The following is a 22287-nucleotide window of genomic DNA, read 5'->3' as shown; positions in this document are numbered from 1 at the left end:
CCTTTTTTTTTTTTAAAGAAGAGGAATGTGGTGTGCTATAATCATAATAAACAAACGAGACTGCGCAGCCACCCACCGAAAAAAAAAAACACAATACACCGGGAATGACTAAAAATAGGAGCCTAGTTCCGTGTTGCGCAACTTAATCGTAAAAAACTACCCTCTTAAGATAATTAAAAAAAATGCACTTACCTTGAAGGTTTCCATTTCCTGCGCAATCCGCCATTGAGAAACACCAAATCACATGAGCAAATCCTTTTTCCTTTAAGAAAAATAAAAAGGTATGCAAATTTCTTTTTCACCAAAAAATATTCACTCGGCTATCACTAATTACCTTTAACTCGTGCGAATGCACAGACTGGTCACTGATGCGATGACAACAGCTGCACTGCCAATGCCACATCTGCTAAAGGACAAACGAATATCGCAATGTTAAAAACGAATTTTCAAAATAAAAAAAAAGTAGCAGTTTTAGGTTACTTGCAAAAACTGACGAACGAACACCAGAGGGCACGAAAGAGGAGAGCATTTCGGGAGTGTCCCTTTCCGCCTATATCATATCACCAATCCATCAGGTGGATGAACCGCAATCTGTCCTACTTGTTTTCCATCGTTCCAGCGAAGAAAACAACAGCTACTTTGAACACACACACACACGAAAAAAAGGTGTGGGGGAATGGAAACGACCGCTGGCGTGATGGAAGCGCTCTAATGTCATTAGCACGAATGTACTGGTAACAAAAGACTTGTAGACTCCGGCCAGGACCAGACGTATTCGTAGACTATGCGACACTTCATTAATTCTGATTACACACCTTACCCCCCATGTGGCGATTGTTGCTATGCCATCTCCATTGTGTGTCGGTTTCTTTTAAAAATTGTTTCCACCGACTGGTAAATTGAATTAGCACCTTGTTGCATTGAATTTTTTCCCCGGTCCCACCGTGCAAGGGGTTTACGTGGAACGAGTGAGATGGCATTTTTCTCACCATTCGTTTACCTTTATAAATAATCCTACGTACCCCTTTTTTCAACGATTTTAACAACTTCTCGAGAGATGAAGAACTCTGACAACGTTCGTAAATGCAAATGACTTTAAGAAAAAAAAAATGTGATATTTTTTTTTGTCAAAGAAGAATGACAGACGCAGCAGCACGGAGGCAGGGATAGGGAGGTGCTGTTTCATGCCTGCAAATAGAGTAAAAAAATAAGAAAGGCATCAGAAACTTATGTTTGTGACCGTATGTGCTTAGCATGGTAAAAAAGGTGAAAATAAAAGTCCTTGAGAGGTAGAGTCTCTGCCTCCTTAAGTCCCCATCATCAAGCTCCTCTCGTTGAGGTTGCATTATGGGCTTATTTCACGTCACGTCCTGGTCGTAAAAAATGAAATAACAAAACGAAAAAAGCAATTCCTCACGAACGCATTTAGGATCTTGACCGATTCTAACGCCATCTATACCAGGTGTTTAACTTTTCCCCATTATCCCGAACTGCGTGCAAAGTATCTTCCTCACTAACACATAAAAGGCCCGGTTTCCTGCTTGCGATTTCACCGTGTCACCTACAACATTTTTTTTTTAAAGACGGCAGTTACCCGAACGATCCCCTACATTTTCTATTTTTGGGAGAAAGAAAAAAGATAAGTTAGAAAAGTTCATCACGCGTTTACAATTAGCTGACATGGTTGACGCGTTAAGGAGTTGTTGAGAGAGCAAAGGCTGTGGTCTTACTTCAAAGTCAGCAAATAACAAGTCTTGGGGAAAAAAAAAGACTGACGTAGGCAATTCACCGGTGGCGACGTATTAACCCAGCCAACCGTGAGAAAAAGAAGAAAAATGCCACAATCGTTTTCTTTTTTCTTCCCAACTTGCAATTCGGCGGCTACGGACCCACGCCCAATGACCACTTGGGATGTGTTTTTCTGAAGGCCAAATGTGTCGAATTGTTTGAACCACGTAATGAAAAAAAAAAAAACCTTTGTTACATCTGAGCACTGATTTTGAACTCGCACGAGCGTGAACATAAACGCAGTGGCTGGAACTACTCGCAAACAATAACAGAAACTGGTCTCCCCCCTTTCTTCTTCCAATGGGCCATTAAAAATTTTGAAACGCAATATTTTCCGGCTTCTAATACGTCCTTGGATACGCTCGGTCTGCTTCTACGATGTTCATTATCCTATAAAAAAACAAAACAAGACCGAGTATTGGATAATTGGAAAAATTGTTTTTTGCTTGCCCGTTGTTGTCGATAAAGAGTTTATTAGAATTGATTGATTTTTTTCAGACTGCATCTTGAAACAGAAGGGTTCCAGTTTGGACAGACTTGACCAGACCTTTACCCATAATAAGAAAGTCCTGGCAGATGGCTTCGAGATTGGGGGCTAACCGCTTTTCTCCACCGGCGACCGAAGGCGCCACCAACATAGAACCGTTGACGTGGGAGACTTTGAATTCGGACGGCGTGCTCCAGGCCTTGTCGATCCACATGACGCCGATCAGCAATCCGCCGTACTTGTCATAAAAGAAGCGGGCCTTGTCGGCGTAGGCCGCTCGTAATTCACTCAACAGTCGATCGACAGGCTCGTAGTCGTAGATGGATAACGTTTTTCGCGGCCGTTGTTCGTGAAGCTTCACCTTCTTGTCGGATGGGCCGTCGAGTGTGTGCAGACGACGAGCGATAGCGCCTTTGTTCAGGTGGATAATGCAGTTGTAGGCATCCAAGGGCGGGCGGAATGCCTGGAGCACGTCAACCGTTTTAGCGTCAACTGTCATCAGCTGCTGCTCCAACAATTTGAGCGACTCCCGGGCTAAGATCATCAGACGCGACCAGACGGGCAGCGGTGGTGTACTACGGGTGAAGGCAACGCCGGATGGATCGTACGGTGTCACTAGGACCAAAGGTGATTTCAACTGACTTCGCTGAGCTGCGACGGATGTTTCAATGTCTCTTATCTCTTCTGGTGTGAGGTCATTGTTGAAGTTGATTATAAGTGGCTGGCTGCTCCAGTCATAACACGCCACCAACTGAAGGAAGCGGAAGAAGGCGACTTGAGGAGATAGTGGGCCTACCCAGTCGACGGCGTCACTGGGCGATGATTGAGCGCCAACTTCTTTTGCGGACGGTACTCCATACATGGTAGAATCAATAAAGAGGCTGGCCACAATCATCTCGACAGCCTCTTCTTCCAGGTATTCCAAAAGCATGTGTGAAGCGATCCAGCGCTTGGCCAAGCGCACCGCCGCACTGTAGGATGGCTGCTCCGCCTGCAGAGCACGAAGAGCCGTCGCCAGCTTTGGAGTAATCTCTTGATCCCTCTGCAAAAGTAACGACTCGGGGTTGTCACGGTACCTAAAAACAATAACAGGAAAATAGAGAAATGTGAATCACGATAAACAGCTTTATATGATGAAGACTTACTTGACAATGCCGTTGGGTTCGACCAACCGCTTCAACAATGCCACATCGCGATGATATGCGATGACCAACTTGAAAATATAGCCTTTACGTTCGACAATAACGTGATCAATGAATGCTCGAGCAACAAGGTCGAAAATGGCAGTCAGCTTTTCAGCCAGTTGGATGTAGAAAGCCGCTTTAATACGTCGGACAGCTTCCAGATCATCCGGCCACTTGCCACTGGTTTGCAACGTCAACAGGACCGATAAAGAGGGTAGATATATTGGAGTTGCATCAGCGCTTGGGAGCAAATTATATCCGCTGCGGCCAAAAAGGGCTATTTTCCCCTGTGGAGTTTCCGGTAGAGGTGGGAACGGCTCTGCGTGTCTAAAAGTAGAAGACACTCCTTGCACTTGTGCTATTGACAAAGGCAAGTCTTCCAATGCTCGTAGATTCTTCGTCATTTCATCTAGAGCTTCAAGAGCAGCCATGGTTGATTCCTCACCAGTTCCATACGCCGCTGGATCTTGAAGTTTTGGAATAGAAATGGCAGATTCCAATTGATCGGCAACGTAGACGTAGTTATTGGCCAAGTTGAGACGTTTCTCTAACAAGTACGAGACAATTTGGCGACAGATAAGACGTCGTTCTGCCCAATTCTTGGCTGGCCAGTGCACTGCTTCGCAAATGAAACCATCTTGAAATCTTCTAAGTTCTGACTTTTCTCCCCAGAAGGCACGAAATTCGGCGGATTCTGGAGTATTAGCTGCCGGGCCTTTGTTCAACACTTCCCACGCAGCTGGAGAATTAAAGCAAAGACCAAATGCCAACTTCCAGGAGTTCTTTGGTGGCTCTACGCCAACCGACCACGAAGCAATTGGCAAAGTTTTGCATGCTGTTAATTTCAGTCTTTCGTCTAATCCTTTCACGAGACATTCATGAATTTTTCCAGCTGCTTCAACAGGCCAATACAACTGTCGTTTGTCTTTTTGAACCTTTGCGCGGATATTGTCGATGATGACAACGTTATCAAACGTCAATAAAAAAGGCTTCGGCGTGATGAATAGGGCGGCGAAGCTGTTGATTCCCTTCTTGTTAAGCAATCCTACGGCCAGAGTGCATTCCCATCTTAGCCAGTCATAAGCTGCTTGGGATAGATGAGCGCAGAGGTTCAACGTGCTGGTTACGTCGAGAAAAATAACCGGGAATGAGGCGTGAGCATCAGCCACTGATAAGGGAGGCGTGCCCGATTGCGGACGTAAAGTAATTCCCTCTTTAGACCAGTTTGAGCGGGAAAGCTGGAGCCAAATAGTTCGAACAACTTGATAAACGCTCATGTTGGGGAAGAGTTTCTTCGTCTCGATCAAGTAGACAACAAATTGGGTCAGAAGGAACATGCTAGTGGTCTCTTCAAGCTGTCGATGTCGAAGCCACACCCGTAAAAGAAGACATGCATCCAGAATATTCTTCTTTGACGACAACACTTCTTTGGCATGCTGATTGATCTTGGACATACGCATGTCAGAAAGTACACTGGCGTTGTACAAAGGGGTTGGTTTGCTGTCAGATTTTTTTACGCCAGTTCCTGGAATACAATTTCGATCTGGAAGAAGTTTTTCTACTGCTACCAGATCGGCAGGCGCCGAAGCAAAAATGCGGAAGAATACACGTTGGTTGAGTTTTCCTGTAGGTTCAATGCGAAGGATAGGTCGCGAAAGATCTCCAGAAAATGTTTCAAACTGAATTTCTTGAACCAAAGTTGACGCTTTCTGCAAGTGGGCAGCCACGTATGAAAGGTAAAGAGCTCTTTTGCGATGGTACGTGTAGTTCAGATAATCATCCCGCTCTAACGACTCCTGAGGAATTTCAACAAGAATATCAACGGATATTCCTTTGCCGGTTAAACCAATAGCCCAAGAACCTATTGGGGCAAGCTTTTTCGGTTTCAAATACTGGAATGTCTTTGATGAGTCATAACAATCCGAACCGAATGGACACTTGACTTTTAGTTTGTTAAGCCAAGCTGTGTCAGAAATCTGTGTACCAATAAACAATTAATAAATCGCCGTAAAATACGTAAAAGTTCTAAATCCTACTGAATGACTTCCACTTTCAGGTATTTTGTTCACAACTTCTTCAAATTCCACAATCCAGTCTTCAATCTGCTTTTTCCGTTTACTTTTCATTGAAATTTCTGTCAGCATTTCCTCAACCTAAAAATCAAACATTTGGTTCTGATGAGGTGTACTGGTAAATAATGGTTTGGATGAACCTGTAGTTTAAATATGTTGGAGTGAAAAAGATTCTCTGTTTCTCGCAAGGCATTCATTTCTTGAGATGTAGGGGGCTTCTGTAAAATTTTTTTTGCTTTAATCTTGGAGGCATCTCCCTGATTAACTTTTTCTGTTTCCTAATACAAGAGTCTCATTACATATTTCACTTTGCACAGTGTTTGAAAAATTTACAGTTTTTGTCAGAGGCTTTGTTTTCAATTCACTTGTTTTCTTGGCAATTGGTGTTGCATGGGAAATATCTAATGGAATTTCTTCCATGTCATCAAAGCCGTCTTCACTATCATCAAAGCCGTTTTCTTCTTCATCGTCAAAATCGTCATCCCTGTGAATAACCTCCTTTTTCTCGACAACTTTTTTAGCTCTTTTGAATGTTGCCTTCTTCTTTGCTGGAGTCTCTTCAGAATCTTTAACTAACAGAAAATAACTTCAATGAAAACACAATTAAAGAAAATTGAATTATAATTACCTTTCCGTCTTTTCAGTGCCATGTTGCTAATGCAGTTACAAAGAGTTAAAACGAAAAACAGTCGGCCACGTTATAAATTTTTAACAAATACTCGTGAGATCGCTGCACGTGTTTCAAGCACCTATACAGTCGTCTGCAAGGAACAATATCTTGTCATCAACAAGTTCTCCAAAAAGCCACTAACAGATGGCATCTTCCCGAATTGCACGTGTTGCCCCGTCCCTCCCATTTCTTCTGCTTCTTTCTCCACTCCTATTCAGTCCAAGCTTGAAAATAGCACGCGCTCTACAGTGCTACACAACCAATGTTGGTTTGCTGTACAAAGTTTTAAGTAATAAAAAAAAAGGCCGTGAAATATGGCACTGAACTCACCGTGGGAATATTTAGTCACACTTCATGAAGATGTAAAAAAAAGTGGAGGTAAGAACTTACACAAACAAAATACCGGCTTCGTACCCTGCCAAAACGCGGGTACATCGCCTGCAGTTCTGTGGTACCTTTTCTTCAGTGTTGTAATCTTTTGAAAACTTATGTAACCCTATGTCCACTGATAAAATATTCATTACTACTGAAGTTTGTTAGAAATGTTTACTACATTTTCTCTGTACGAAATGAATCAGAAGTTAAAGCTTCGTCATTGGGAGAAAGAAAGGGGAGTCACCCCTTTTTGCATGACTATTGATTTTCCCGTAAACCGTGCTGGATTACACACCACATTTCCGTACTATCGATTTTTGTACAATATAAAGAATGATTTATCGTTTTCAGTTAAATTTGTCGCCTAGTATGTGCACAGTTGTGGCTCAATAACAACAAGCGCCAATTTTTTTATTTTTCAGATCGACGCGTGGCCGATTGGTTTTTGGTTCGCTCACCTGTACCAGTAATTGGAATATTCATCTCATACATGTTTCTAGTCCGCTATGGCCCTCGATTCATGGAGAAACGACCTGCTTTTACGCTTAAGTATCTGATGCTTATCTATAACACATTCCAAGTGTGCCTTTCGGCATACATGTTTTACGAGTTCTTCGTCACTGCTATTTTATCTCGATATAATCTGACATGTCAACCAGTCGACACCTCTATGGATCCTCTAGCCTTAAGAGTATAGAAAAACAAATTACATAACGGAATCAACGCATTAAGTTAAATATTTTGAAAATAGATGGCCAGTGTCTGCTGGTTCTTTTACTTTTCGAAAATTATCGATATGGTTGATACGGTTAGTCAATTAATCTTTAATTATTGATATGTTTCAATTTTAAAAAGCATTATTGCCTATTTAAATGTTTAGATATTTTTTGTTTTGCGAAAAAAGAACAACCAGTTGACATTCCTCCACATTTTTCACCATAGTACCATGATCTTCAACTGGTGGCTCGGAGTTAAATACGTTCCTGGAGGCCAATGTGAGTATTATTATCTTATCACTTGGCATAACATAAATTTAACTAGGTCTGAGCTCAGCAAATATTGCTACGGTTTTCTCGTGAAGAAAGACTACAATAGGGCGTTTTTTGTTCAAACAGCGTTCTTTTTTTTTAATGCCCACGCACATAGTTTTCAACTCAAATCACTCTAACCTACGCATCTATCTTTATTTGGGAGCGGCACATATGGCGAGGTCTCTGACCCCTAAAGTATCGTTCTGATGGTGCAAAGTTTACACTTGTAGACGCTCTAGTCTCGTGGTGCAATGAGAATTGGCCAAGATCTGCATTACAGAAAGACCCCAGCCAAGGGGTTGCCAAATAAAATGATTACTCTGCTGGACGTTAGAAAATGCCTATCGCTTTTGCATAGCTGAAAAATTTCTTACGAATTTGCATTTCCTTTTTTTTTAGCATTTTTTTGCGCAATGCTCAACTCGCTCGTACATGTTGTAATGTACAGCTATTATCTGCTAAGCTCATTGGGGGCATGGATTCAGCCCTATCTATGGTGGAAACGTTATCTCACCCAATTCCAGATAGTAAGTAATGATAATTTTACAATTTTTGGAAAACAATTAAACAAATTTAACTTACAGGTTCAATTTGTGCTGATCGTGATCCACATCTCCGTTGGGCACTACAACAATTGTGATTTTCCTTCGGCACTCGGGTACATGTTGGCTCTTTACTGTTTAACTCTGTTAGTGTTCTTTTCCAACTTTTACATTCAAGCCTACATTCGACGGTCGAAGAAAAAATTATAGCAGCTGTAAATGCAGAAGTTATTGCAACTACTTGCACGTTTCATGCGCCGACTTATATTATACACAACAATAAAAAAAAATCATGGCTAATATCTTGTTTGAAAAATTTTGATAATACTCGGAAGTAAATGGGCATATATAACGAAAGGAAAGTAAAAGAATTGAATTTACGAGCAAAATAGGAAAAGGAAAAAGAAAGCGAAAACATAACTTTTGGACGAAGAAGTAAACAAAATCCTTACGTTTACTTCTTAGAAGATCCTACTGTTTTTCTGGAATGCTATCATCTTCTGATCTGACCAACGACCGCGACTCATGGGAACGCTTTGGTGCTTCCTGAAGAACGGATTCGTCATCGCTCTTCCGCTTCAGCATGATTTTATGAGATGGTTGAGCACTTGCAACTGCGGAGGTCTTGGACGGAGGCTCTTCACTATTGTTAGGCTTTGTTGGCGACGAAGGACGAAGACGCTTAGCCGTATCTTCACTGGTGTCTTCGTCCATACTCTTGCGCTTTGATGGACGGGCGGAGGAGTTGTTCTGTAAAATTTCAACATGCGTAAGAATTGCTATGATGAAGTTACAATGTTTACAAACTAACAATGGCATACAGCTTTGTCCATTTTTTGGCATTTTCCAGGAATAAGGTTCTGTTGGCAATATACTCTTGTGCCTTATATGAAAAGAATAAAAGGAAGTTATGAATAATAAACAGATAATTATAAAAGATCCTTTGCTTACTATTGCAGAATCAAGAGGGTCATGAGGATTCGGGTCTGACAGTAACTGCTGGACAGCTGTGAGGATCAATGAAAGATTGTTAACAGGTCTCCATCGGCCATGTGGAGGCATTTTAAGAACATCTAAACAAATTAGTCCTGTGGCATTGTCTATGTTGGGATGATACACCTTTGTCAGAAACTTTAGCTGTGGGGGATCCATTGGGTATCTGAATATGAAAGCAAAAATATAGCTATTCCAAAACACAAATTCTTTTAGCGGCTCTCACCGTTCTGGAACGACAATGTCAATTCTGAAGTTTCCATTTGCATATGGTGTTCCTTCACTGCCCTGCACAACTAATAACAGAAATTGTAACTCAAGATTGACATTACAATGATCACTTAACATACTTGCTTCTAACAGATCATTTCTGTCATTCTTTGTCCAACAAGTGATACCATGAGGTGGGTTTCTTGCCAATTCCAGTACTTCTTTCGCCATTCTCATACTGCGTATGTTGTTAGGCATCATTTCTTTGAACTTATCACACACCTGTAGGAATGAAAACAGAAAATTCAAGAGCTCGGGTTTCATAAAACTACGTTAGTTAGCCGTTTCAGTTAACAGTGATATTTATCTCCTACGAAAATGGACATCTGGTGGCAAATTTCAAATTGAGACAAATGGCGGCAGTTGTTGGAAAAATCCGTCAACAGTTCACCGTCGCCCAACTCTACCTCATTTTAATTGTACTCTTTGATGAAATATACGTACAAGTTACGTCAAGTGTTACAAGTTTGCATAAGTGAGAGAAAGGGAACACTGTAAATTTGAAAATTAAAGTTTTAAGCACTTTTAAAGAAATATGGCAATATTAAAGCAGCGCCAGAGTTTAATAGGGCCTAAGGGGAACTCGTGTCATCAAGGCTAATTAAAGGCAATTTCGGCAAAACATAACGATTGTGAAAAAGTTCAGCCACACCGCTCTGAATCACGGCTCCGAAAGCGTGGTGGACTTCAGTGAGTGCCACCATGTGTGCCTAAGATAATCGTTTCTTACCACTATTCGAGGAAAATTTGCGAATTTCAGTTTTCAGGTTTTTCTTTCTTCGCAGCATTTGCAGGTGAGTGGGTTTTTCGGTCTTCGTAGGCTATCTAGGTTATCCAGATAGAGAACTTGTGCCCTCTTCATTCTTGTCTTTGTAATTAACAGAGTTTAGTGTCAGCCGTGCTATTCAGAACGAAACGCCAAAAATGTAAGCCAATTAACGAGATCTGTAGGGCAATTTTAAATAGACAGATTTATCTTAATTCTGTTTGTCAAAAATGTAGCTACCTTAGAACAAAATAATAGCAAGAAACTGAGAATGCTGGGGGACGACTGGACCTCGAGAATTCTCATTTTCACGTCTATCTTGGCCACGGTTGCCCTTGATCACCCACGTGTTTCTTCTGAACCCGTCATCTTTACCGATCAATGGGCAGTACATGTTCCCGGTGGAGATCGCCTGGCGGTTGAAATTGCAACAAAACATGGTTTCACAAACCTGGGAAAGGTAACGACTCATACAACATAAAAGAATCTGTTATTTGCATCTGAAACTAAAACAACTATTTCATAAACACAGATTTTCGACGATTATTATCACTTCCGACATAAGAAAGTTTTCAAACGGTCAATTCAACCAAGTTCTCATCACCATTCGTTACTTACTAGTGAAGCGGAGGTTGGAACCGAAATTAAGTAAAGTGGTAATGTTGATAACATTTTGCAATTTGGTTGTCTATGGAAAGGTTCGATGGGCTCAGCAACAAGTGGTAAAACGACGAACCAAACGAGATGGACTTCTTGAAGTGAGCAATGGTGCCGTCAGCTCAAGGACAGCCCGTTCGATCAATTACAATCTTAACGATCCTGGATGGATTCATATGTGGTATTTGGTAAGTACTCTCTATTTTAGGCTGCATGCTCTTTCTTTTCACCTATAAACATTTTTTTCTTTTTTTTTTCTTTATGCTGTAGAATAGAGGAAATGGTTTTGACATGAACGTTCAAGAAGCCTGGAAAGCAGGAGTAACTGGTAAAGGCACAGTCGTCACTATTCTAGACGACGGATTGGAAAAGGATCACCCTGACATTGTCCGAAATTATGTACTACAACTATGTCGCTTCGCTTTAAGATTCTAAGTTTTTCTAACCTGGGTTTCTTACAAGGATGCAATGGCCAGCTATGACGTCAACGATGGCGATGAAGATCCATCGCCTCGTTATGATGCAACCGATTCAAACCGCCATGGAACCCGGTGTGCTGGTGAGGTCGCTGCCCAGGGTAACAATTCAATCTGTGCTGTCGGAATCGCATTCGATGCCAACATTGGAGGTATGTTATCTATCATGTAAATCAAGACTATTCAAACAATTTTGTCACCATTTTTGTAGGGGTTAGGATGCTAGATGGTGATGTGACCGATGCTGTTGAAGCTCGCTCGCTCAGCCACAATTCGCAGCACATCGATATTTACAGTGCTTCATGGGGTCCTGATGATGATGGCAAAACAGTAGACGGCCCGGGCGAGTTGGCTACCCGTGCATTCCTTGATGGGATCCGCAGAGTAAGCTTGAATAATGCTCTAATCACACCCTCTGAGTTCCACGTTTCAGATTTTTGTTTGTGGTAAATGTCCCTTCCAAGGCTAATAGTTTGGGTTGTAGGGCCGTGGTGGCAAGGGATCAATTTTTGTGTGGGCGTCAGGAAATGGTGGCCGGGAACGTGATAATTGCAACTGCGATGGATACACTAATTCGATCTGGACCTTGAGTATCAGCAGTGCAACAGAAAACGGATCGGTGCCCTGGTACTCTGAAGCTTGTTCCAGCACATTAGCTACGGCATACAGCAGTGGTGCTATAGATGAAAAACAAGTTTGTTACTTTCTTTTATTTCAATTTAAGGAATTAGCATTCAACTTTCTTTACCTTGCAACAGATCGTAACGACAGATTTGCATCACTCATGCACACCTAGTCATACAGGCACGTCAGCTGCAGCGCCACTTGCTGCAGGAATCTGTGCCTTAGTGTTGGAAGCAAACCGGAACCTGACATGGCGTGACATGCAACACATTGTGGTCCGCACAGCTAATAGGGGTCACCTAATGGCTAATGATTGGCAGATTAACGGAGTTGGTCGGAATGGTATTATAATTAGCCTTTTTTGAAAGAAAATTACTATCCAATTGAACCTGTATTCTTTCAAACGTCTTACTAGTTAGTCATTCATTCGGATATGGACTGATGGATGCCGGTGCCATGGTACGATTAGCCCGCAACTGGACTTCTGTTCCGCCACAACAATTTTGTGAAATTAGGGCTCCTGACGTTAATAAGTAAGCATAGTCAATTAAAAAGCTGAAAAAATGGAATAACCTTAGGTTCATACTTACTTTCGTTACAGGATAGTTTCACCCAAAAATTCCATTCAGTTGCAGCTATTCGTGCGTGAGTGCGGCAACGTCAATGTTTTAGAACACGTTCAGGTATTACGTCTTTAGGCGAATACGTATTTCACGAAACCTTGTTTTTTAAAAAGTCAATCATAATTTAGGTATTACTTTCATTATCTGCAATGAATCGAGGAGACATTGAAATTTATCTGTCATCCCCTTCTGGCACTCGCTCAACGCTTCTTCAACGACGTCCTCTTGACAACTCCCGTAACGGATTTCACTCGTGGCCGTTCATGTCTACACATTTTTGGGGGGAGAATCCTTTTGGTGAATGGATAATCGAAGTCCAAAATGAGGGCCGCTTTCCTGGTAATTGCCTTTTTTTTTTTTAGCTAGTACAAAAACAAAGATTCACATTTCTCCTAACATTGCATACAGACACATTTTGACACGAGATAACATTTGATTAAGTTTTTTTTCTTTTTTTTACGATAGCGACGTTGAATGGGTGGACACTAATTGCCTACGGAACCAAAGACCCACCAGGAAATGAATCACCACCGCCGAAAATATTGAGTGCTCCATTGAAGTCAACGACATCTAAACTCGTACTGAAAGACGATCACCCGGAAAAGTCCCACAGTCTATCGTTCCAGGTTAATGCAGAGAAGAACAGAGAAGCAGAATTGCTTCAAGCTCTTCCGTTGAAGACTACTAGCAGTTTTGACGGTACTCTACTGTTTCAAAGAAACAGAAGAATCAAATGCCGCCTTCTACTTTAATAAATTCTTTTGTCTGTAGTTCCAGTTTGTGAAGCAGGTTTTTACATGTGGGAAGACAAATGTATGGCTGTCTGTCCGAATGCATCACATCCGATAAACCATACAGGACTTAACGGTTTTCTCAGCGGTATCTGTGCTCCATGCCATTATTCCTGTCTATATTGCAGTGGGCCAAGTGATTCCCAGTGCACGTCGTGCTACCCAGACTCGCAGCTCAAATCCATCTCAGTACCGGGTATTAAAGTTTTCTCAAAAACTTAAGGATTTCTTTTTTCACCAAACGGTTTTTGTAACATAAAAGGTTCGCTATTAGAACCAGAATCTCATTGCTTTCCGAACGAGCTAGTAAAGCAGTTGGCAGGCTACGAGAACTGGTCGACGGGCGTCGAACTAGCATTGGCAATCAATCTGGCACTTGTGATAGCCCTTCTGTGTTACATGATGTGTACGAAAAAGAGCTGCAACACCTCTTACCTTTTAAAGTGCTGTAGCAGAAGCAACGAGACGGAAAAAAATCAGAGGCATGGAGATTACAGTCTGCTGTCAACGGCAAATATCAATGTTCCTCCGCCTATTATCGCTGAAACCATCCGACCTGATTGTTCGGATGAGGGTCCAAAAACTGGGTCTGACGCTAAAGTTGTTTAGAAAAGAATAGCTTTTTAAACAAAGCTTAATTTTTATCAATGATGAGTTCTAAAGGAAGTTCGCAAAAAGATCTATAAATATTAATTTAACGGTTTGTCGAGATACTTTAATAAACTATGCCCTAAACGAATAGTTAACCTTTATTGCTACGAACTCTTTCTCGTTAACAACGCAACCTGCGATAGACATCTTCGATCTACGGATCCTAAAAGCATAACTTTGTTATCATACATAACCTGGTTACCTAGTGGCAGAGACCATCTGTGTTTCAGTTGTAGACTATATCCATACTATTCTTTTGAAATTGAATTTCAATAAACTAAACCTGTAAGTAGGGTTGTTTAACGTAAAGCCCTTTGTTCAATACTTTACATCCTTTCTTTTTTTTCTTGTTTGTTTACTTGCTCATTTGACTTGCCAAAATTAGACTTGCTAAACAGTTGGCAAATTACCCAGATGACAATGAAGTCCTAGAACAAACAAATATTATTATAAAAATTGTTTTATTGATTATCCCTATATGTACAAATTTTCAATTCGACTACAAAGATAAATTCGATAACCTTTAGCCTCGTTTTGTAGGAGGCTACACTGTATTCTGCTTTTCACTCGAAGATCCTTGTTTTGTTGCAGCATGTTTCATTTCTTGGTCAAGTCTTTCCTTAGCTCTATATACTTTAGATTGTAGGTAGAACGATCCACCTTTTGCTTTGTCATTCACACTAAAAAGGTGCTCAAAGTTCTTTTTCACCAATTCAGGTTCCAGTTTGTCCACATTCAAGATCTCTTTAGCTTCTTCAAGTGACATGCCTGTCTACCAATCGAAACAAGTAAATCTTTTATTACTGAGAAGTACCTTAATATGATTTACGCAATATAAGGATAGAGGGATATAACATACTTTTAGATTAGCCTCGACACGTGACGCACCGGCTTTACCTCCTCCAGCCCTTTTAGCAGCCTCCTGGCTAGCTTGATATTCTTGTTTAAGAGCTCTCGCAAATGCCCTTCCAACTACTTGACCACCCATTATAATTATTTGGGCCAGATATTTCGCCATACCTTTACTTTCCCAATGGAAATTACTTGAAGAGTTGTAATTTTCAGACACGAAAGATTACGAAAGGAAACAATACTTGAGCAGACGAGAATTTTCCCTTGGTCATTAGATTTGAAGTATTTCTTACTAGGACCTAGCGAATTTGTTTTTAAAAATACTGTTATCCGGTAAACCAATGGAATAAAATTTAAAAAACATAGTTAATCTTCAAGAAAATATTTCACTTTTTGTGTTTTTCCTGTTTCTTCTTCTAGGTTCCGGAACAACTTAGTGTTCCCGCTCGCCGTATGGGTGTTTCGCAAGTAGCCATGCAGACGACATTTCAGCGTCACCTGGAATTGAATGATAGTCAACGTTTTAATTTTGAAAAACACTATTGGATTTTTATGATTATTCATTATACGATTCGCTAATAGCGTTTGTGTCGAAAAATGGCTAATAGGACAATAAAAGAAGCTATATCCGTAAAAGGAACTAACCCCCAATATTTAGTGGAAAAAATCATTCGAACTCGAATCTATGATTCAAAATATTGGAAAGAAGAATGCTTTGCACTGACTGGTATGTATTTATCTTTTGCGCTTTTATTTTAATTTTAATTTTTTAATGGTAAATTTTACTGGCGTCAGCTGAATTAATGGTCGACAAGGCTATGGAATTACGCTACATTGGAGGAATATTTGGCGGAAATGTAAAACCAACCCCATTTCTTTCACTCACACTTAAAATGCTACAGATCCAACCAGAGAAGGACATTGTAGTAGAATTCATAAAAAATGAAGATTTCAAGTAGGTTATTAATTCAAATCCACATCTATATCAACTTTCACTGGTATAATGTAAGAAGAGAGTTTTACAGAGCATGACTGTTGGTTTTTAGGTATGTTCGGGCATTGGGAGCATTCTATATGAGGCTTGTTGGAACTTCAGTTGAAATTTATAAATATTTGGAACCACTTTATAATGATTACAGAAAAATTCGGTTTCAAAACAAGGAAGGAAGTAATAATTAAAGCTGAAAAGTCTGTGTAAGTTCTTAATACTAAGATTCATTTGTTTGACCTAGCATTTGAACTTCTGTACATGGATGACTTTATTGACAGCCTACTGAGAGAGGAGCGTTTTTGTGATGTTATCTTGCCTAGGCTGCAGGTAATTTGTAAAATTAAATAACTGCAGAAATATCTTAAAAGAATTATGTTTTTCAGAAACGCCAAGTGCTAGAAGAAGCTAATGAAATTGAACCGAGAGTATCAGCATTGGAAGAAGATTTGGAAGATGATGAATCAGAAAGTGAAGAAGAAGAAGGTGAAAGGAAAGGTGATTCTTTATCTCCTCCTCCCACCAGTTCTCGTTCAAAACAAGACAGTGAACGGGAACGGGAGCGGGCTCGTCGTAATAGAGACAAAGAGCGTGAACGAGAACGTAGTAGAGATAGACAGCGTGAGAGGCAAAGAGACAGAAGCCGAAGCCGGGAAAGGCATCGCAGTAGAGAACGAAACCGCAGTAGGGAAAGGAATCGCAGCCGTGACAGAGATCGTAGTCGTGAGCGGGATCGCAGCCGTGAACGGGATCGTAGTCGTGACAGAAATCGCAGTCGGCACCAACGAAGTCGCTCTATTGAACACGGGAATCGTGATCATAGGAGAGACCAAGAGAGGGATCGTAGAGATCGCAAAGATCGAGATAGGGAGCGTGAACCAGAAAGAGAAAGAAGTAAACGTGGTGATCGGGAAAAATCCAACAAGAAGAAGGATAGCAAGAAGAGTAGCAGTGCTGAGATTGATCCTGAAATTGCCGAAGCAAATGCTTTACGAGCGAAATTGGGTTTGGCTCCTTTGCGGCCGTGATCTGTATGTCTTTTTTTAAAATAAACAAACGTTCAATATATCTTTGTGTTAAATTTTCAGTACACATATTTTTTTAGCGCAAAAATTATTGTTTTTAAGAATGGTGAAAAGTAGATTATGCCTCCAATTTTTCAGCATTTCGCTGCATTAATGTTTTCCAGCTTTAGAACAGCTTTGGTTGCAGGGTGCAATAGCCAAATTAGTTTGTATTGGAATTTGAAGGCGGGATATCCACAAGGAGAAAAAATAGTCGAAACATTTCCCTAACACAAAAATGGTATTTGTGAAATCATACGATCTTATGAAAACTAAACAAGTAATTTTTTTGTTTAAAATATAATGGGAAAATATTAGAGACGGAGTATGGCGCCAAGCCAGTTAGGTCAAGTAAAACGAAAATACGACGACGAAGACGATGACCCTGCTTGGTCTGAAAAAAAGAAAAGTGGCAAAAATAAAAAAACCCAAGTGGTTGATCGAACTACGGAGTTTTTGTCGCCGTATCGGAAACCTCTTACACAATGCAGTCTCTCAGTTGTTGAAGGCAATTCAGAAACATCTGGATCAACATTCCATGTAAAATACAGTAGCAGCGTTTTAAGAATTAAAACTATATAATTCTTATAATTTAATAGGAACAACTTATCAAAAAGATCCTTTCAAAGCCATTTAAAATTCCAATTCCAAACTATAGTGGCCCAACTCTTGGAAAAGCCCTTGGATTAAGACGAGCTGGAATACGGCAAGCTTTACATGACCCAGAAGAGCCTGGCGCATTGATCTTGTATACACCTCCTGAACTATCTGCTCATGAGAAGCTGAAAACATCTATTAGGTATACACCATCAAAAAATCTGAAAATTTTAAAACATCATCCTCAGAGAATGACAAATATTCCATTTTAGTGATAAGCATCCAGTCCATGTGGTGGTTGATCCAGTTTTGACTAAAGTATTACGCCCTCACCAACGTGAAGTAAGTTTGTGGTTGTTTAGTAATTTGTGATAACATTACTCATTCTGATTTCGAATACTAGGGAGTAAAATTCATGTATGACTGTGTTACTGGTCTATGCATTGAAAACAATTATGGTTGCATCATGGCTGATGAAATGGGATTAGGAAAAACCTTGCAGTGCATTACACTACTTTGGACTCTACTCAAACAAGGCCCAGATTGTAAGCCCCTGATTACTAAGGGAATTATTGTATCACCCAGCAGTTTGGTCAAGGTTCGCTCAATTAAATACCCTTAGAATCTCTGTGGATTATAACAGTTGTATGAATGTGCAAGAATTGGCAAAATGAAATCAACAAGTGGTTGAGTGGCCGACTTAATTCGCTGGTGATAGATTCTGGAAGCAAAGATGAAATCGATCGCAATTTACATGGTTTCATGCACACGCACGGTCGGCGAGTCCTTAATCCTGTACTTATAATCTCTTACGAGACGTTTAGACTTCACGCACACGTTCTTCACCAAGGAGAAATCGGACTTGTTCTTTGTGATGAGGTATGCTTAGAAAATGTTTATTATACTCTGATTAGATTCTTTCAATTGTAAAAAAAAAAAAAAATAATAACAATAGTAATAATAATAAATAATTAAAAAATTTTAATTTAATAAAAATAAAACTTTTAAATAATATAACGTACTTTTTCGTCTGACTAGGGCCATCGTTTGAAAAACAGTGAAAACCAGACATACCAAGCCCTGGTGGCACTCAATTGTAAACGCCGGGTTCTTCTGTCAGGAACGCCCATTCAGAACGATTTACTGGAATATTTTAGCTTGTTGCATTTCGTTAACCAAGGCATTCTCGGAACTGCACAGGTGAGTAGAACTTTGAACTTGAAATTCGCATGTGCAAATCAGAATCGCATACTTCACGTTACAGGAGTTCAAAAGAAGGTTTGAGACGCCCATCTTGCGGGGCAGAGACGCTGATGCAACGGAAGAAACGCAGAAACAGGGCCAAGGAAAACTTAAAGAACTAGCAGATCTAGTCAATAAATGCATCATTCGGCGAACGTCCGCATTGTTAACCAAATATCTACCAGTCAAAATTGAACTGGTGGTTTGTGTTAAACTCGGTCCTGTACAAGCGGCCATATACAAAAAGTTCGTCACTTCAGAAGCTATCAAGAGCAAAATGAGAGGTACCCAATTTGAATTTTATGACTAAAGATCCCATTAATGACTGAACTTGAATTGAAACAGAAACCAACGAAAAACCGAGCAAAACGAGCATGACTGCCCTGGCCGCCATTACGAATTTAAAGAAACTTTGCAGCCATCCAGAACTGATTTATGACAAGTGCCAATCGGGCGTTGACGGGTTCGAAGACACTCTGCCATTATTTCCCGCCAACTTCGATCCACGGTATGTAACTTCCCTCGCGTTTTTGCTTGTCGATACAGTAATTAAATTGTCACCTTTCAATCGATAGGAAGCTGCAAACAGAGTTATCTGGAAAGCTTTGCGTCCTTGATTGTATCTTGGCTATGGTCAAAAGCACCACCAACGACAAGATCGTCCTGATTTCGAATTACACTCAAACCCTTGATCTATTCGAAAAGCTTTGCCGGATGAGGACCTATCCGTGCGTCCGTCTGGATGGAAGCATGAGCATTAAAAAAAGAGCCAAAGTAACGTAGTTTTGAAAGATGCAAAAAAGACTTACTTAACGTATCTTGTGTTTTAGATTGTTGAACGCTTCAATGACCCTGCCAGCTCGGATTTTGTATTTTTGCTAAGCAGCAAAGCTGGTGGTTGTGGTTTGAACCTGATTGGGGCCAATCGGTAAACATATTTTTTTTTAAATAATTTGGCTAGTATAATTTATATTTTGTACCTCAAAGTTTGGTGATGTTTGATCCCGACTGGAACCCGGCCAACGATGATCAAGCCATGGCACGTGTGTGGCGAGACGGCCAAAAGAAGCCCTGTTTCATTTATCGTCTGCTATCGGTACGTGTTCCACTGCAAAATATTGTTAAAAATGTACATAAAAAAAAACAAATCATTGATTTTTTATAACCGAGCAGACTGGTACCATCGAAGAAAAGATCTTCCAGCGCCAGGCCCACAAGAAGGCACTCAGCTCCTGTGTGGTAGATAATGAAGATGATGTGGAACGACATTTCAGCCTCTCTGATTTACGCGATTTGTTCAAATTGGAAGATCAAACGATGAGCGATACGCACGACAAGTTGGAATCACAGCAACGCTTTCGAAATAATGTTATACTTAACCAAATAATTTGTTTTTCTTCACCAAAACTAGATTCAAATGCCGCCGTTGCGTCAATCGAATTCAAGTAAAACCGCCACCGGACGACGCCACTTGTAATTCTGATTTATCCCAATGGAATCACTGTGCAGATCGCAAAACTATTCCGGATCCCATTCTGAAGTCTGCCTGGGACGCTGGAGTTACATTCGCCTTCCACCAAAAGTCTCACGAGCCTAAAATTGTTCCTTGAATGTTTCGCGTTTGGCGAAAGTTAGAAGAAACTTCTGCGTGTGATGGAAGTTGGTTGAAAATTCTATGACTTACATTCCGCTTCTTTTTTTTATTTTTATGTTAAACGTAAACGCTTATTACCAATTTTGTAATGTGCGTTGTTTTTCATCAAACACCATGTGTTTACTAATGAAATGTATAAAAGGCCTTGGATTGGTTACATGGTCCGTCTCGATTCTCTTCCTATGATAGAAAAAACGATGGAATTTTAACATCAAATTGTGTAGTGCCCTCAGCCAACAGACATCCCTAGAATTTCATGGGGATCCTACACTCACATCACCCTACCTGCGAGGGCAAAGCCAAGGAAGGGGGGGGGGCAGGTGTGTTTCAATCGAAAGCAAACCAGATAAATCCGGCATTTGCATTTCGTAAAAATACTCATACAATTATAGAAATTTTGCAATGCGTCTCTTTGTTTACCTTCCTCCGTTTTTTCAGACCAAAAATATCTTTGCGAATCATGGAACTATTCTTAAACACAGTCGTGGACGCATTTAGAACTCCCACAGACCTGAACGGACTTCTCGATTGAATTCTTCAACAATGAACAGAGCAGGAAAACCTTCAATGAACGAAATTATTTTGGAAGCAATGTTACTTTAAAATAAGACATTTTAAATTACCTTTTAAATGAAACCCCAGGTGTGCACAAACTGTCGCTGCAAACTCGAAGATGGTAGAAGGGAAAAGGTAAAAGAAAAACAAGGTGGTGAATTGATTTGGACATTTCTTGTAATGCTGCTGTTTTTCTTATGAAAGAGGAAAGAAGGAATATTCACCACTTTTGCAGAAAAGCCACGAAACTTTTACAACGTTTTTTGATACAAATTTGGATGACCTTTTTTTTTTTCAAGAATTTTTAATCAATTAAACGACGACAACGACGGACGAAAAAAAAAAACGGGGAAAGAGACGATGTAAATAATTAAAACGTACGAGGTGGGGAGACATCACTGATACAATAATTGGGGGGAGGAGGGGGACGAATCAAGAAAAAACGAGTAGGTGGAGGGAGAAGGGAACTGGAGAGCAAATACTCCAAGAACTTATAAATTTTTTTTTTTTCGTGTTTTTTTGCTTCCGCCGGGATAACATAAACAAACGGATGAACAATCAACTGGGGAAATTTTCCTTTTTCTTTCAAATACGAAAAAAATCAAAAGAAAAGTTCCTTCCGGAATAGAGAAAAAAAAAAAAAACGACCAAAAATTGCGACAACACAACAAAAAACAAACGGCATGAATTTTAATTAATTTTTTTTTAAATGTTCAGGTTGAAAACAAAATAATTTGCTGAGCTTTTTTTTTCCTCTCTCTTTCTCTAGCTAATATTTTCCTTTGATTTTATACATCGTTCCAAAATAAATCCGAAAATTCCGGTGGGTACCATCGACTTAAAAAAAAAAAAAATTTCGAAATGAACTACAAAGAAATAACAGGAAAAAAAAAAAAACTTGGGGGATTGTTTGGGTGGATGGAGCAGGAGGACTTTATGTACCGAACGAAAAGGACAAAAAAAAAAAAAAAAGAATTGGATGGGACATTTAAGCGAGTCAACAAATAAAGAAAAACGCGCTTAGTAATATAAACGATTGAACACAATTTTTTTTTTTGTCAAGCACTTTTCCCTCTGTTTTTAACAAAACTGTACAAAATACTATCATACTTTCTTCCGCTTTCGTTCTCCTATTTTTGCCCGTCGTTTTTTTTCTTTCGTTCATTTCTACACGAGAACACACTGACACTCTATTGGCCCATTAGAATAGAATATGCATGTAAACTAAAACGACAGGGGGACGCACAGACTGAACAAGAAAGAGAAGACTGTTTCTTCATACTCTCCGTTTTTTTTTTTGCATCTGATTTTATACGAAACAAACGGTAAAAACGC

The 22287-nt window shown here is 40.1% G+C and overlaps 7 protein-coding genes across 7 annotated transcripts; 4 read left to right on the top strand and 3 right to left on the bottom strand.

Annotated features, from left to right (window-relative positions):
* Positions 1 to 876: 876 nt before the first annotated feature.
* Positions 877 to 6299, bottom strand: LOC130692412 (nucleolar protein 6-like). Its single transcript, XM_057515519.2, has 6 exons — positions 6160 to 6299; positions 5865 to 6103; positions 5672 to 5809; positions 5496 to 5612; positions 3421 to 5435; positions 877 to 3351 (listed from the first exon to the last, which is right to left on the bottom strand). The coding sequence occupies exons 1-6, from the start codon at positions 6179 to 6181 to the stop codon at positions 2283 to 2285; spliced, it is 3600 nt and encodes a 1199-aa protein (XP_057371502.1). The 5' UTR covers positions 6182 to 6299; the 3' UTR covers positions 877 to 2282.
* Positions 6300 to 6401: 102 nt separating this feature from the next.
* LOC130692417 (elongation of very long chain fatty acids protein 4-like) lies at positions 6402 to 8359 on the top strand. The gene is made up of 6 exons (XM_057515529.2): positions 6402 to 6579; positions 6999 to 7267; positions 7328 to 7384; positions 7457 to 7571; positions 8007 to 8134; positions 8192 to 8359. Exons 1-6 carry the CDS (start codon positions 6516 to 6518, stop codon positions 8357 to 8359), a joined length of 801 nt encoding a protein of 266 aa, XP_057371512.1. The 5' UTR covers positions 6402 to 6515.
* LOC130692416 (ubiquitin-conjugating enzyme E2 T-like) lies at positions 8273 to 9719 on the bottom strand. Its single transcript, XM_057515528.2, has 5 exons — positions 9493 to 9719; positions 9369 to 9438; positions 9101 to 9308; positions 8961 to 9032; positions 8273 to 8899 (listed from the first exon to the last, which is right to left on the bottom strand). The coding sequence occupies exons 1-5, from the start codon at positions 9674 to 9676 to the stop codon at positions 8621 to 8623; spliced, it is 813 nt and encodes a 270-aa protein (XP_057371511.1). The 5' UTR covers positions 9677 to 9719; the 3' UTR covers positions 8273 to 8620.
* A 366-nt stretch (positions 9720 to 10085) lies between these two features.
* Positions 10086 to 14084, top strand: LOC130692413 (furin-like protease 1). Its single transcript, XM_057515521.2, has 16 exons — positions 10086 to 10206; positions 10296 to 10338; positions 10415 to 10638; positions 10711 to 10809; positions 10877 to 11023; positions 11106 to 11234; positions 11298 to 11463; positions 11523 to 11695; positions 11796 to 12005; positions 12070 to 12277; positions 12351 to 12468; positions 12537 to 12618; positions 12687 to 12897; positions 13024 to 13257; positions 13330 to 13545; positions 13612 to 14084. Exons 3-16 carry the CDS (start codon positions 10450 to 10452, stop codon positions 13956 to 13958), a joined length of 2529 nt encoding a protein of 842 aa, XP_057371504.1. The 5' UTR covers positions 10086 to 10206; positions 10296 to 10338; positions 10415 to 10449; the 3' UTR covers positions 13959 to 14084.
* A 367-nt stretch (positions 14085 to 14451) lies between these two features.
* LOC130692418 (mitochondrial import inner membrane translocase subunit Tim16-like) lies at positions 14452 to 15043 on the bottom strand. The gene is made up of 2 exons (XM_057515530.2): positions 14860 to 15043; positions 14452 to 14772 (listed from the first exon to the last, which is right to left on the bottom strand). Exons 1-2 carry the CDS (start codon positions 15016 to 15018, stop codon positions 14545 to 14547), a joined length of 387 nt encoding a protein of 128 aa, XP_057371513.1. The 5' UTR covers positions 15019 to 15043; the 3' UTR covers positions 14452 to 14544.
* Positions 15044 to 15321: 278 nt separating this feature from the next.
* LOC130692415 (pre-mRNA-splicing factor 38A-like) lies at positions 15322 to 16908 on the top strand. Its single transcript, XM_057515527.2, has 5 exons — positions 15322 to 15579; positions 15648 to 15807; positions 15899 to 16020; positions 16085 to 16170; positions 16227 to 16908. The coding sequence occupies exons 1-5, from the start codon at positions 15450 to 15452 to the stop codon at positions 16866 to 16868; spliced, it is 1140 nt and encodes a 379-aa protein (XP_057371510.1). The 5' UTR covers positions 15322 to 15449; the 3' UTR covers positions 16869 to 16908.
* Positions 16909 to 17063: 155 nt separating this feature from the next.
* On the top strand, positions 17064 to 20507 carry LOC130692420 (DNA repair and recombination protein RAD54-like). The gene is made up of 14 exons (XM_057515532.2): positions 17064 to 17145; positions 17223 to 17444; positions 17504 to 17703; positions 17774 to 17843; positions 17905 to 18099; positions 18162 to 18380; positions 18540 to 18701; positions 18766 to 19027; positions 19089 to 19251; positions 19319 to 19517; positions 19574 to 19671; positions 19731 to 19839; positions 19917 to 20080; positions 20155 to 20507. The coding sequence occupies exons 1-14, from the start codon at positions 17143 to 17145 to the stop codon at positions 20351 to 20353; spliced, it is 2265 nt and encodes a 754-aa protein (XP_057371515.1). The 5' UTR covers positions 17064 to 17142; the 3' UTR covers positions 20354 to 20507.
* The last annotated feature ends 1780 nt before the right edge of the window (positions 20508 to 22287 follow it).

The sequence above is a fragment of the Daphnia carinata genome, chromosome 1, assembly GCF_022539665.2.
Source record: "Daphnia carinata strain CSIRO-1 chromosome 1, CSIRO_AGI_Dcar_HiC_V3, whole genome shotgun sequence".
NCBI classification, from domain to species: Eukaryota; Metazoa; Arthropoda; class Branchiopoda; order Diplostraca; family Daphniidae; genus Daphnia; species Daphnia carinata.
Note: the sequence above shows the minus strand (reverse complement) of the source record. Positions and strands in the feature narration are given on the sequence as shown.

What these genes read in the sequence shown, in the direction of transcription:
- LOC130692417 (XM_057515529.2), top strand. Translation starts at nt 6,516, where the DNA reads ATGGCACTGAACTCACCGTGGGAATATTTAGTCACACTTCATGAAGAT. An exon ending in AGATGTAAAAAAAAGTGGAG is followed by an intron (nt 6,580 to 6,998) that starts GTAAGAACTTAC and finishes TTTATTTTTCAG; the next exon opens with ATCGACGCGTGGCCGATTGG. An exon ending in ATACGTTCCTGGAGGCCAAT is followed by an intron (nt 7,572 to 8,006) that starts GTGAGTATTATT and finishes CTTTTTTTTTAG; the next exon opens with CATTTTTTTGCGCAATGCTC.
- LOC130692412 (XM_057515519.2), bottom strand. Translation starts at nt 6,181, where the DNA reads ATGGCACTGAAAAGACGGAAAG. An exon ending in GGCACTGAAAAGACGGAAAG is followed by an intron (nt 6,104 to 6,159) that starts GTAATTATAATT and finishes ATTTTCTGTTAG; the next exon opens with TTAAAGATTCTGAAGAGACT. An exon ending in GAACCCAACGGCATTGTCAA is followed by an intron (nt 3,352 to 3,420) that starts GTAAGTCTTCAT and finishes TATTGTTTTTAG; the next exon opens with GTACCGTGACAACCCCGAGT.
- LOC130692418 (XM_057515530.2), bottom strand. Translation starts at nt 15,018, where the DNA reads ATGGCGAAATATCTGGCCCAAATAATTATAATGGGTGGTCAAGTAGTT. An exon ending in GTGTCGAGGCTAATCTAAAA is followed by an intron (nt 14,773 to 14,859) that starts GTATGTTATATC and finishes TTCGATTGGTAG; the next exon opens with ACAGGCATGTCACTTGAAGA.
- LOC130692420 (XM_057515532.2), top strand. An exon ending in CATCTGGATCAACATTCCAT is followed by an intron (nt 17,445 to 17,503) that starts GTAAAATACAGT and finishes ATAATTTAATAG; the next exon opens with GAACAACTTATCAAAAAGAT. An exon ending in CACCCAGCAGTTTGGTCAAG is followed by an intron (nt 18,100 to 18,161) that starts GTTCGCTCAATT and finishes TGAATGTGCAAG; the next exon opens with AATTGGCAAAATGAAATCAA.
- LOC130692416 (XM_057515528.2), bottom strand. Translation starts at nt 9,676, where the DNA reads ATGAAACCCGAGCTCTTGAATTTTCTGTTTTCATTCCTACAGGTGTGT. An exon ending in AAATGATCTGTTAGAAGCAA is followed by an intron (nt 9,439 to 9,492) that starts GTATGTTAAGTG and finishes TTCTGTTATTAG; the next exon opens with TTGTGCAGGGCAGTGAAGGA. An exon ending in ACCCTCTTGATTCTGCAATA is followed by an intron (nt 9,033 to 9,100) that starts GTAAGCAAAGGA and finishes TTTTCATATAAG; the next exon opens with GCACAAGAGTATATTGCCAA.
- LOC130692415 (XM_057515527.2), top strand. Translation starts at nt 15,450, where the DNA reads ATGGCTAATAGGACAATAAAAGAAGCTATATCCGTAAAAGGAACTAAC. An exon ending in AGAATGCTTTGCACTGACTG is followed by an intron (nt 15,580 to 15,647) that starts GTATGTATTTAT and finishes TACTGGCGTCAG; the next exon opens with CTGAATTAATGGTCGACAAG. An exon ending in ATAAAAAATGAAGATTTCAA is followed by an intron (nt 15,808 to 15,898) that starts GTAGGTTATTAA and finishes GTTGGTTTTTAG; the next exon opens with GTATGTTCGGGCATTGGGAG.
- LOC130692413 (XM_057515521.2), top strand. Translation starts at nt 10,450, where the DNA reads ATGCTGGGGGACGACTGGACCTCGAGAATTCTCATTTTCACGTCTATC. An exon ending in TACTTACTAGTGAAGCGGAG is followed by an intron (nt 10,810 to 10,876) that starts GTTGGAACCGAA and finishes GTCTATGGAAAG; the next exon opens with GTTCGATGGGCTCAGCAACA. An exon ending in TCCTTGATGGGATCCGCAGA is followed by an intron (nt 11,696 to 11,795) that starts GTAAGCTTGAAT and finishes TTTGGGTTGTAG; the next exon opens with GGCCGTGGTGGCAAGGGATC.